The sequence below is a fragment of the Siniperca chuatsi genome, linkage group LG17 (assembly GCF_020085105.1).
Source record: "Siniperca chuatsi isolate FFG_IHB_CAS linkage group LG17, ASM2008510v1, whole genome shotgun sequence".
Taxonomy (NCBI): domain Eukaryota; kingdom Metazoa; phylum Chordata; class Actinopteri; order Centrarchiformes; family Sinipercidae; genus Siniperca; species Siniperca chuatsi.
The window spans coordinates 15,740,805-15,754,523 of NC_058058.1; the positions used below are offsets into that span (position 1 = coordinate 15,740,805).

The 13,719-nt window shown below is 40.7% G+C and overlaps 1 protein-coding gene across 2 annotated transcripts; it reads left to right on the forward strand.

Annotated features, from left to right (window-relative positions):
* The first annotated feature begins 1,738 nt into the window (after positions 1 to 1,738).
* On the forward strand, positions 1,739 to 13,665 carry sesn2 (sestrin 2). Of its 2 annotated transcripts, none has more exons than XM_044172556.1 (11): positions 1,739 to 2,793; positions 4,495 to 4,560; positions 4,904 to 5,092; positions 7,583 to 7,765; positions 10,451 to 10,669; positions 11,117 to 11,252; positions 11,348 to 11,463; positions 11,623 to 11,706; positions 12,403 to 12,509; positions 12,596 to 12,740; positions 12,995 to 13,665. In XM_044172556.1, the coding sequence occupies exons 1-11, from the start codon at positions 2,452 to 2,454 to the stop codon at positions 13,079 to 13,081; spliced, it is 1,674 nt and encodes a 557-aa protein (XP_044028491.1). In that variant the 5' UTR covers positions 1,739 to 2,451; the 3' UTR covers positions 13,082 to 13,665. The 2 variants fall into 2 exon arrangements, with proteins under 2 accessions (XP_044028491.1, XP_044028492.1); XM_044172557.1 differs by lacking the exon at positions 1,739 to 2,793 and adding an exon at positions 2,970 to 3,342.
* The last annotated feature ends 54 nt before the right edge of the window (positions 13,666 to 13,719 follow it).

Here is a 13,719-nt window from a genome sequence, read left to right on the forward strand (position 1 = left end):
GAAATGATGGCTGTAGTTTACTTTGACAGTGAGAAAGCTTATGATTCCATGTGGAGAGAAGGTCTGTTAATTAAATTGAACAACCTAAGCAGAGGTGGAAGATTATGTAACTGGATGGGTTTCCAGTGGGGATCATGGATTTTCTATCAAACAGAACATTTCTAGTTAAAGTAGGATCAGAAATCTCAGATAGTTTTGTCATTTAAAACAGAATACCACAAGGTCATCAGTCCAATTCTATTTAATATCATGATTAATGATATCTTTGAAAATACAGGGACAGGTATACAGTCAGCATTGTACGCAGACGATGGAGCAATCTGGAAAAGGGGAAAAAGTTGCTCACGTGTTGAAAAGTATACAGAAAGCAATAGTCAGTGTAGAGAGATGGTCTTATGATTGGGGATTCAAAATTTCAGTAGCAAAATCGTGCCATATGCTGGTCACTAAAAAGAAGATAGGTAACGCAGGGGTTAACACTTTATAGCAAGCCCATGGAAAGAGTCAGAGTGTTTTAAATATCTTGGTCTATGGATTGATGAAAAATACACATGGGAGAATCATATTGAAAATATTGAGACAAATGTAAAAAGGTGTTAAATTTAATGAGGTGTGTGGTCGGGATCGAATGGAGAGCTGACAAAGAAGCATTATTACACACATACAGGGCTTTGACGAGAGCTACTTTGGATTATGGCTGCATGGTGTATGAAGCAGCAGCAAAAACTCACCTAGAAACACTTGACAGGATACAACACAGAGCACTAAGACTTAGTTTAAGAGCAGTCAGAACCACGCCCATTAATGCATTGCTCGTTGCATCTAGAGAACTGCCTCTGCATCTGAGGAGAACTAAGTTACCTCTAACATACTGGAAAATAATCCAGGGAGGAGGAGAGGGAAACTTAGCATCAACCATTCTGCAGAACTGCAATACAAAGTATACAGTCAGGAGAAACAGTCCGAGAGGATCTTTTAATTGAGGTTTATATGAGCCTACTGAATCTGCAGCAACTAGGAATAGATGTTAATTTCTGCTGGATACCAGCACACGCTGGAATAGAGGGAAATGAGATTGCAGATAAACTTGCTAAAAATGCACTGAACAACAATGATAATGACATTTTAGAAATGTGTTTTGGGAGATCAGAAGCGAAGTCACTAACTCATCAGGGAATAATGACATCATGGCAGGAAACATGGAATAACGACAGTAAGGGTAGAGAATACTATAAAATCCAAAGATCTGTCAGAGACAGAAATAATCAAGGTAAATGCAGGAAAGAGGATGTTATCTTTTCTAGGCCAAGACTAGGACACACAGGACTCCTTGTATACCATGAAAAAGTCAGTGTCAGACAAATGTGAGACTTGTAGCTGTAAGGAATCTGTTGAACACGTGCTGATGGGATGTAGGAGGTTCAGTGTAGAAAGAGAAAGACTGAAGGGCAGAGAGTGGAGCATGAACGGTCTGTTAGAGACAGGGGAGAAACAGTTACAGGGTCAAAGGGCTTTATTCAAATATTTAAAAGAAACAGGTATAATATCTAGAATATAAAATCTCTATAAAGTGTTTATTTTTTATGTACTTATTTATTTTTGTTTTGTTTTGTTTTCCCCCCCAGTTTGTTAGTTTTGGTTAAAGTCATGATGTTACACACTCCGATACAGTAGGTGGCGGCATGCACCTTTAATGTTGGTTTGTAGTCCGCCAGTAAATCGAAGAAGATTAGTGAACAGTTTTGTGCACGTCACGATGACGTCGCACAGGAGGAAAAAAGCTCTCCAGCTCAGAACAGCTGAATGAATTTAAGTTTTTTTGGATTCATCTCAGTTTATTTTCTTTTATTTAATCATTAGTGAATGTATAGTTAAAGTCCCGATACAAACTCCATTCCAGTTGGTGGCGGTAATGCACCATAACGTTGATTGCCAACCGCTATAAAACTTTACGAAGAAGAAGAACAGCTTGGAACGATACCAGCGAGTGAAATCTAATTTTGTTTCTTGGTGCCTCGTGAAATCTGATTTAAAAATTAAATTAGATTATTCTCTATTCTGGGGAGTCCAGTCTAAACATAGACCACTTGCTCACAGTGTTTTTTTATGGTCGAGTACGCTGTTAAACCAGTTTGCAGCATCTGCTAACAGCAGCTAGGCTAGCTGAGCGAGCTAACCCGGCAGGCTGACTACGGTCAGGTAGCCGGGTATGAGACAGCTTTGAAGGTGGGCCGTCAGCGTTAATGATTTGTGGAACAGATGATTGCGCAATGAAAGAAGACAGGCGACGGATACCTCAAGTATTTGGCAGTTAAGGAAACCAACGTTTGCATCAAGTTAACGGCCAGGTTAATACTTCAACAACAGTAGCTAGCCGTCACGTTAGCGTTAGGCGACTCAACCCAGGTGCTTCAAGAAGCAGTCCGAGGCGCTTGGGAACCAATACAAGAGATGGCCAGTAATCCCGTGACAGGCTTTACCTACCAGGCTAACGGAGAAAACACCCCGGGGCGAGTGGCCGGTTCTGGCCGCTCATGTCGCCACCAGTCCGAGTCAGAGTCCGATGTTGGTTCGACTGTCAAAACCTTAGCACGGCTGTGCAGCAGGGACGAGGACGAGCGAGCAGCGGCTCTGGAGGAGCTGAGCCAAGGGGTTCTGCTGTGTTTAGGACTGGACCGGCCGGGTTTGGCACTGCTGAGTAAACAAACACTCCTGCATCTGCTTCGGCTGTCCCGGTCGTGTCCGCTGCAGGAGGTACGGGGGAGAGCAACTGAGCTGCTGCGAACCGCACAGGTAATGTTGGGATAACGTTACTATTCAGAGTCCTTCATAATGTCTGCAGACCAGCAGGAACACAGAAAAAATATCAGACTAATTCAACGGCAATGGGGTATATTTTCCACCAAGAAATATCTTAATAATAATAATAGTGATAGGCAGTTTGCCTTATTTTAGGACCTTTGCTTTTGCTTCTTATTACGAAATTCCAAGATTAAGTGACTGATTGATTCATAGTCAAGATAGTCTTGCAAGTTGATTAACCGTAGTTATCAGCTGATTAGCATTTTCTGTCAGATTGCTGGATATTTCATCAGACATTGAACTGTAGGAGGTGATGCAAGACTCTGATGCGGTGTGCAAAAACAAGCAGGCCGGACACGCCCCCTCTCGGTCCCCTAAAAACACAGTAGACACACCCCCGAGTCTTTTCTCAGCCCACTGGAGCTTCTAGAAACGGAAAGTCAGGGTGCGTGTGGCGCATATTCAGTTTATCTGTCGCCTGTGTTGGATATAACACGCGTTGACCTGTGTTAGTCTGCTGCCGGCCTTCCGATGATGTCGGTGAGTTTAACACATGGTTTGGTTTTATGGGCTTCAAGTTGCTTCATAAAGTGCTACAGTCGAAGTAAGTCAAGTTAAAGGGGGTTGAAGCTGTTTGCAGATTTTCTCATTTATCTTCAAATAATCTTTATTATCACCAGCCGCGACAGCACGGCAGGTAATGTTTTCACCTCCTGGGTCTGTGTGTTTGTGTGTGTCATCATGGAAACTACCACAGAAGCCTTTTGAGTACTTTGCCAGGTGTTTTATATGTCTGTCTGTCTCTGTGGACAGATTTTGCCAAGCATAGAGTCACAACCGTGCAAGATGCAGTCACAAAACTTTCCAGGTGTGTAGCTGAGATCAAAATGAAGGAGGAGTTCGAAGATGGGTGTGGTGCGAGCAGGGGAGCTGGGAGTAGGGAAGGGGCCATTGCCCCTCCATTTTACACCCTTGGCCAACATTCATTTTAAGTCCTGGAATCAGCTTTGCCAAGATGGCAAGATCCAGGCAGACAGAAAAAAAAATGGCTTTAGCATACAGTGATCCAGCGCCATCTAGATAACATTCAACCTTTTTATAACAACTAACAACAGCTACTAACATGATACATCTTACATAGTCTACACATACTAACATAGTATTTTGCGGTCTCTAGTGTATGCAATATATATTACATCCACATTAAATATACTGAAGTTTTTAAGAGGATAACATACTGTTGATTCATTGACAGTCTTACCCTTTTAGTTGTTTGCTCAAAACATTTTTATATTTTGATACAAATTAATGTATAAACCTAATATTTTAGACATGTCAATGTAAAGCTGAAACAATTAGTTGATTAGTCAATTTGCTGATCACCAGAAAAATAAGCAACTATTTTGATGATTGCTTGAAAAATGACACAATGAAACAAAAATGCCAAACACTCCCTAGTTCCAGCTCAGATGTGCTGCTTTTCTTTGTCTTATGTGATCGTAAACTCAATATCTTTTATGCTTTTGACTGCTGACCAGACAAAACAAGCAATCTGATGACATTATCCTCGGCTTTAGGAAATTATGATCAGCATTTTTCACTTTTTCTTAATTGTCAGATTAATAATAAGAAATTAAATTAATAGTTATTTCACTGTATAATTAACTTAACTTTCTTCTTTCTTTTCACTAGGAACAAGGAGTTGAAGTCCCCCGGGCTCTGGCCTCAGGTCCAAGTGCCTTTATCCATGCAAAAGAGGTGTGTATGGCTTGTTTTTAAAAGTAATTGCCTAGTTCAGTGCTAGTATAAGCAGTGCTTGTTGCTTCATGTCATCAAGAGAAGCAACACCAGACATGTGTTGCCAAAGCTGATGACTGAAAATGCTGATTTTTATGTGACTCACTCCAAGCTTTACACCGGAGAAAGGGCGAGTGTTGTATCCGCTCTTTAAGGCTGCTTATTTCCGGCTATAAGAGAAACATTTTTAAGTGAATCCTTGCCAGTGTGTCCTTAAGCATAGTAAAAATATAATGTTAGTTTAGTTGTCAGGGAATCTGTTGTCAACTTTGAACATGTATTTTGTCTTGCTGTTCCTCTTCAGATGTTGAAAGAAGGGCCGGACCAGGACGTCCTTATCGAATCTTTTCTTTCATTGGGTCGCGTAGACCACATCACCATGGTGATGGCACTGCACCCTGCCTACCTCAGCTGCTTCCTGAGGACCCAGCATGCTTTGTTGGAGCTGGATGGCCCCTTGCCCCGTCACTGGAGACATTACATTGCTGTTACGGTAAGAAAACCAAAATATAAGATTGTTAACTAGTGACACCTATCAGAACCTTCAGATCAGTGGCAGTGACTTCAGGCCTCATGTACAGTCCTGAATGTAAAACTACATCTTAAATAGACATATTAAAAAAAAAGTACTTCAAACAAAGATCCACAAAATGTTGCTGAATATTTTGCAATAAACTGAATATAAAAAAAGTCAGCAGTTTCCAAAACACCATTAAGCATTTGCAAAGACAATGAACCATGTCTCTGCTGTCATTGACATCAGCTTGAGTAGTTTCAGACTTACCCGTGTTTCATGGTTATCCCTGTACAACCAATATACAAGACAATACTACGGCACAATATAATAAATAGTAATAAAATTTATTTGTAGGAGCAATATATTTAAAAATGAAAAGAAATGATCCAACAAAGACAGCTTTGATTTGAGCTTGATTGTGTGTGAGATCAGCTCCCAATGAGGTTGTAGTCCTTTTATCTCTAACTGTAGCTGGACAGCTTGTATCAAATTGTTTTGTCAACAAAGCAATATACAGTATCTAATGTGATGCAGGTACTGTATATTGTTGCATTGATTGGTGTATTGCTCTGCAATGTTATTGCTAGTCTCTTAATGTTTTTACTCCCACATCATGACAGATGTAAGAATAACATGGTAAATAATATTAATATTGTTCCATTTGAGTTGCTGTGTATACTGTAGATCTGTACATGCACAATCAACCATTATTGGACTAGATGAATACAAATAAATCCCGTCGTTTACTATAAACAGATGTTGGTTAGATTTTCCACCACAGTGTGCAGAGCTCAGTGCTACAAGCAGTGACACTGCAGGTTAAATCATAATGTCAAATAAATTACTACTACTATTACTTTCTGATCTAATTCATAAACCTATGAGTGAAGTGTTAAAGTGGTAGTGACCATGTGTTTGTCTTGTGTTTATTTGCATCTGTATTAATTGTTTTTGTGTCAAATGAGGCAGCAATTACGCTATAAATGCTCTAAATCCTATAATTGGTATCTGAAAGGCTACAGGTACAGTGAGTCTATCCTTTTAAAGTTTATCCTAGATATTGCATGACTAAACATTAACAATAATGGCAGACTCTGCAGTTACGATTTTTCTCTTTTTGTGACCGAGTCAAGGGTGCCAATGTGTTTTTTTTTTTATGGTTTCTTTTTTTATACATACATCTAATAATTGGCGATACCGTTATTCCTGCCTCCTCTAGTAGGTGGACAAAACCAGTATTGCAGTTAAACAGTTATATTAATATTTCCATAATGCTGTTTCCACTGCAGCCCAGTCAGTGCAGCTGTAGCAAACAATAAATCAGTACATTCAGACTGGCTCATTGGCTGAAGCGGCCCTCTGAGTGATGTGATATCACTTCTGCTTTTCTATATTTCCAACAGAAACTTCCACAATGCCATAGCTGGGTGGACACAGCTGCAGCTAATAAAATGAATGGAGTTAAGTTTGATTTATGTGTGCCACTTACAGTAGAAGGCACTGACAACAATGATTTCTGTCAGCATGCGATCCTTCCAACCAGACTTCCTGTTAATTGTATTTGCTGCAGCTGTGAAAAGGATCACCTGACAAACCAATGTTTACAGCTACATATGTTAAACAGTTTGTACAGCTATAGCTAAAATCCAGTTCTCTGAATACAGACTCATTACTTACTGAACAAGGGATGCATTTCAGACACACCCTGATATATCAAAGGATTTAAAAGTAGATGTGTTCTAAAGACAAAGGAAAGTTATAATCAGGCAAATTCTAAAAACACTCTTAAATGTCATTATTTTTCATTCAAGGCATGTCTTTCCTGTCCAGTGTGCTGGTAGACCTCATTTTCTTCTGAACAATTAGAACATTTATGAGACTAATATGTATAAAAAATATTTCTGTAGATATCCCAATCGAGTATGTGCATTTAAGGATACTACAGTGGTTAAATTAAAAATATTGCACAAAAATCCAAAGCGAAAAGTCACGAAATAAGATATTTTTAAGGTATAGGAACCTATAAATCAGGAAACTGAATGATCTTGTTGTAAGGAGAAACAGCACTGATGCAAAATGGACTTGGCAGGTCATTCTCTTCTTGAGGGTTATCCAGCTACTGTATCAAAACGAGCCATTAACAGGTCTGCCAAAGACTGCGATCCTCTCTATAAACATTTAATGACTCTCATCGCTCATATATACATCACATTAGCTGCCCTTTTACTTCAGAAATACCAGTCTAATGACTGGCATTTCTGAAGTAATGATAAAGAAACAAAATGATCTTCTGGTGGAGAAGTTTAGCTGTGTTGCCTTAACCTTAAGCCCTTTTTATATTTATGAGCGCAGCCAGTTCTTATGCATTATGTAGTTGTTATACACAGTCCAGTGATTGAGGTTTGTCTTTAATGGACGGGGTACTATGTTTGTTTGCTCCGGTTAACTCTTCCTGATGTTTCCCAGGCTGCGGCTCGACACCACTGCACGTACCTGGTGCAGCAGCACAGCGCAGGCTTCCTAGAGGCTGGAGGGGAGGAGAGCTGGCTGAGTGGCCTCGAGCACGCTCCCACCAAACTCCGCAGCCTGCAAACACTCAACAGGCTGCTGGCACACAGGCCCTGGCTCATCACACAGCAGCACATCCAGGTCAGACACAACACCCACTTGCTCTCCTGTTCCTGTCTTTTGCTCATAGTCTGTCATCATATAATAGTAATATGATGTAATACACTGGATTTTAGGACTCCGTCATTGACTCACTCACTATATAATAGACATTCAGTAGTTATAAATTAATATTTCAGACACTCATAAATTATCATTTTGCAACATCAGTGACATGTGTAGTTTTGCCTCTATAAAATGTGATGCAATGCACTGTGGTACTGTATTTTTCACAGAAAGTAGTGTCAATTTGTTCCATTGTGGGAATTTTTGAGAGCACTGTACATTGGATAAATTTAAACACTCAGAATGCGGACATTCAAATCAAATGGCAGACATTAAGTAATGCACAGCACTTATATAGTAAAGAGCGAGTGATTTTGGACACAGTGTACCTGTTGTCATGCAAAGAACCTTTTCCTTATGTTTGGCAAAACAACTTAAAATTCAGTCTGTATAATCCTGTATGTCTTCACTCATATGTAATGCCAGTGGTCCATAGCAAGCTAGTTGTTTACCTCCACAACACAGGAAGGATATATACAGTGGTGTGCAAAAGTGATTGCCCCCTTCCTGATTTCTTATTTTTTTGCATGTTTGTCACACTTAAATGTTTCAGATCATCAAACAAATTTAAATATTAGTCAAAGATAACACAAGTAAACACAAAATGCAGTTTTTAAATGAAGGTTGTTATTATTAACTGAAAACAATCCAAACCTACATGGCCCTGTGTGAAAAAGTGATTGCCCCCTAAACCTAATAACTGGTTGGGCCACCCTTAGCAGCAACAACTGCAATCAAGCGTTTGCGATAACTTGCAATGAGTCTTTTACAGCGCTGTGGAGGAATTTTGGCCCACTCATCTTTGCAGAATTGTTGTAATTCAGCCATATTGGAGTGTTTTTGAGCGTGAACTGCCTTTTTAAGGTCATGCCACAGCATCTCAATAGGATTCAGGTCAGGACTTTGACTAGGCCACTCCAAAGTCTTCATTTTGTTCTTCTTCTTCGTCTGTCAGCCTCACTAGAATGCTGTATCAAATTCACATCTGAATCCACATAAGGTTTGGCTATTATGCAACAGATGTTGAATAAACATTAGCAAACAGTTTGCTCAACTTATCTCCACTAGGCCACTCCAAAGCCTTCATTTTGTTCTTCTTCAGCCATTCAGAGACCCCACAACAACATCCAAAGAACTCATGACTCCACCATAAGAAAGAGACCGGGCAAAAATGGCCTGCATGGCAGAGTTCCAAGATGAAAACCACTGCTGAGCAAAAAGAACATTAAGGCTCATTTAATTTTTGCCAGAAAACATCTTGATGATCTCCAAGACTTTTGGGAAAATACTCTGTGGACTGACGACACAAAAGTTGAACTTTTTGGAAGGTGTGTGTCCCATTACATCTGGCGTAAAAGTAACACCGCATTTCAGAAAAACAACATCATACCAACAGTAAAATATGGTGGTAGTAGTGTCATGGTCTGGGGCTGTTTTGCTGCTTCAGGACCTGGAAGACTTGCTGTGATAACTGGAACCATGAATTCTGCTTTCTACCAAAAACTCCTTAAGGAGAATGTCCGGCCATCTGTTCGTGACCTCAAGCTGAAGCGAACTTGGGTTCTGCAGCAGGACAACGATCCAAAACACACCAGCAAGTCCACCTCTGAATGGCTGAAGAAGAACAAAATGAACACATTGGAGTGGCCTAGTCAAAGTCCTGACCTGAATCCTATTGAGATGTTGTGGCATGACCTTAAAAAGGCAGTTCATGCTCGAAAACCCTCCAATGTGGCTGAATTACAACAATTCTGATAGATGAGTGGGCCAAAATTCCTCCACAGCGCTGTAAAAGACTCATTGCAAGTTATTGCAAACGCTTGATTGCAGTTGTTGCTGCTAAGGGTGGCCCAACCAGTTATTAGGTTTAGGGGGCAATCACTATTTCACACAGGGCCATGTAGGTTTGGATTTTGTTTTTCCTTAATTACAACCTTCATTTAAAAACTGCATTTTGTGTTTGCTTGTGTTATCTTTGACTAATATTTAAATTTGTTTGATGATCTGAAACATTTAAGTGTGACAAACATGCAAAAAAATAAGAAATCAGGAAGGGGGCAAACACTTTTGTACACCACTGTATATTCTACAGTCCATTAATAAATACAACCTTTTGTGATATTTTTTTAGGCTTTTCTTTTGTGTTTTGTCTGGTGTTCATTTAATTGTATCCTCCTCTGTATTCGGTGGTTGTAACTTAACAACAGTAAGAGTCTACAGCCATGCTAGCGGCTTTGTGAGGCTGTACTGACACAGCAGTGCACAGCTCAATGCTAACATCAGCATGCTAATATGGTCGCAATGACAATGGTGGTGCTTAACGGGTGTAATGTTTACCATGTTACCATCTTAGTTTAGTGTGTTAGCATGCTAACAGTTGACAATTAGCACTAAACACAAAGTACAGCTGAGGCTGATGGGAACGATTAGTTTTGCAGGTATTAGACACATTAAAATCTTGACCTGATGATGGCGTGAGATAAAAAGTTAAGTATCCCCAAAATCATTACAATTCATCCTGAGGGGATGAATTCTCCAATAATTGTTGTTAACCTACTGTATGAAACTTTACTTACCAACATCCGCCCCTCTGCCCTGCAGGAGCTGGTTTGTCCCAGAGCAGAGCCTCGCTGGTCATTGGCTGAACTCATACATGCTGTGGTCCTGATGGCACATGCTCACTCACTCTGCTCTTTAGTGTGGGGCTGCGGCTTAAACCCTGAACCTGACCACATTGGAGGTTATACCTTCCAATCTCCATCACCCAGTCACCATCCTCGTAGCCCTCACAGCCCTGCTCATGAGGACGGCAGGCAAGAGGTGAGTCAAAAAACAGTTGTTTTTCACCACAGGTCTAAACTTAACAATGTCAACAGGACAAGGACGAAGAGGTATTTGGTTCATTCCAACTTTGTTTGACCAGTCACACCAGTTTAATAACAGTAGAAGACATGGCTCACTTTACATTGTTAGTACAAAGTACTAAATAAGACGGTGTAGTCCCTCATTCGTCCAGGAGTGTGCTATCGTAGAAAAGGTTTCAGTCGTAGTCATCTGGACACTGTTTTCAGAATCAAGACGTTTCGGCTCCCATCCGGAAGTCATTCTCAATTGATGGGAGCGGATGGGAGCCGAAACGTCTTGATTCTGAAAACAGTGTCCAGATGACTACGACTGAAACCTTTTCTACGATACAAAGTACTAAGTTAGTTCTTCAAGCCCTTCTCCCTCTTTAAAAAAAAAAAAAAAAAAAAAAATCTTTTCCAGTTGGTTGACGGAGCGATGGAGGTGGAGGTGTTGATGAAGAGGATGGTGGAGCTGCAGCAGCAACAGGAGGAGGAGTGTACACAGGAGGAGATGGTTACTCGCTTTGAGAGGGAGAGGAGCGAGAGCATACCAACAGGTACAAACATGCCTGTTTATCCCATGCATCACTCTTGTTATTCACTTGCTTGTTATTTGTTTACTCACTACTTCCTCTGTCTCGTGTTTGTTTAGCGGTGGTGCGGGGAACACCGCCTGATCTGGTGCTGTGCCTGGTGGAGGATCCAGAGTTCAGATACGAGGACTTTTCCCCCAGAGGAGAGCAGGCACCACCCACCATGAGAGCCCAGGTAGTTCGGAGCATTTCTGTGTGTTCAAGTTGATTATATTTTGCAGATAGACCACGACACACATTCCCAAGTTATTCATTCATACCTTTTACAGTGTACAGTGCCTGTTAATAGTTTCATAGACCTGTGTTTGTTGATGTTGGTGTCTGACGTGTGCAGGACTATTCATGGGAGGACCACGGCTTCTCTCTGGTCAACAGACTACTGCCAGACATGGGCCAGCTCCTGGATGAAAAATTCCAGGTATCTTCACCTTTAACCGAGTAGAAATACACTAATAAACACCAATAAGCTGATTAGAAACTGTACAACACTGATGTGTGGATAACATGACAGGGCATTCTGCTCCAGTGAGTTTAAGTGAGTGATATATAATGTTAACTAGCTGAAACTAGGATCTGGAGGAGATAATGTGGACCTACATGCTTGTTTACACACTTGCAGTGAAACTACTTAGTGTCAAGAAAACACGTGGTTGGTGACTACAGATGTATTGTGGAACAGTTGTTCCCAACCTGGGGGTTACTATCTGGGTAGGAAATAAAACAAAATCTAAATTATGCTACAGAAAATTATTTTTCAGTTGGTGGACAGAGTGAAATACTGGATAGTTCTACCTCTATAGTCCTATAGTTTGAGAAGGGTAAATTACTCTTTAATAGAACTGCTCACACCTCATGGACATGCAAGAAGGGTCTCAAGTAGACATTGCTTTGTATTAAGGGGTCACAAGCAAGCTTGGGAAGGACTGTCGTTGTCTACACGCTACACAGCCCAACAAAGAGATCAACACTGGGAAATAAAAACACAAACAAGTTCAAGTGGGCGTCCTGACAACCAGATGATGAAATGACTCCTTGAATACTGTATACATTAGTTTATCAGTAGAGAACAGATTGGTTGAGCATATTATAATGAGATTAAATGGTGTCTTTGCAGGTTGTGAGCAACTTGACCTATCACAGGATGGCCATGCATGAAGGTGTAGACACTCACACTCTGAGGAAAGCTCTGTGGAACTACATCCACTGTCTGTACGGGATACGGTCAGTGTCGCGTAATCAACTAATAATGAAATGGGTTTTTGTCTCTGCTGTGTCACTAACTTTTTTTTATCATTGTACCTGTGCAGCTACGATGATTACGACTACGGCAGCGTGAACGTGCTGTTGGAGCGCTCTCTGAAGGTGTTTGTTAAAACCATGGCCTGTCACCCCGAGCAGACCACGGCTCGCATTTACCACGCCTTCTGGAGACACTTCAGACACTCTGAAAAGGTACGAATGAGTTCAAACACCACCTGACCCTGGCCTCTTCAGCCACAATGACTGAATCCTTTGACATTTTAACATGTCGTCTGTGTTTGGCACCTTCTCAACAAAGAGTGAAGCGTTTGACATTTCAGCGTGTCCTCTCGTTTACCCTCCTTTTTTAAAATGTCATTAGATATGGAAGCTTTACAGACAGGACTTGAAAGTGTGCCACCTAGTAACCTGAAGGTACTGACATCCTTTTTTTTTTTTTCCCCCAGGTTCATGCAAACCTAATAGTGATGGAAGCCCGGCTACAAGCAGCCCTTCTTTATATCTTACGGGCCATCACACACTACATGAGATGACACACTCACTCACACATGTTTTGCAGATGCTGAGCCAGCTGTGACGTACCACAGCCCAATGCAATAAACATGGATTGACAATCCTGCACACACACACTACATTGAATGTTTGTATATGCATATATTATGTTTCAGTGTTAATGTTTTGATGCTGCTTTGCGACTGCAATATCTGATATTTAAATTGTTACTTATTTTGCACTGAAATTTATCAGGTTTTGTTTCCCCACTTGAGCCTCAAGTGTTGTTCTAAATATCTTGCACAAGTTTCTGTCTCTCTCTCACACACACACACACACACACACACACACACATATATCTAAATGCTACATGCCAGGTATGCATGTGGAATTAGCTCTGGTATAACTGTGATTCAAGTGTTTTCTTTGCAGAAGTTTTGTTGTTTATTTGACTTGTCTGTTCAGGCCAATATCTGACACCTACAGACAGGCACTCTTCACCACATCATGACTACTCTTAGTCCTCTGTGTCTGCAGCACACAAAGGCTGAGATTAAAAAAAAAAGTCACAATAACTTGTATTTTTATATACAATAAAAAAATTACTTCGTTATCAAAATTAAAACTGTGTGTTTATCTGAATGTCAAGACCGCTGGACACAAGCCCCGACTTCTGGGT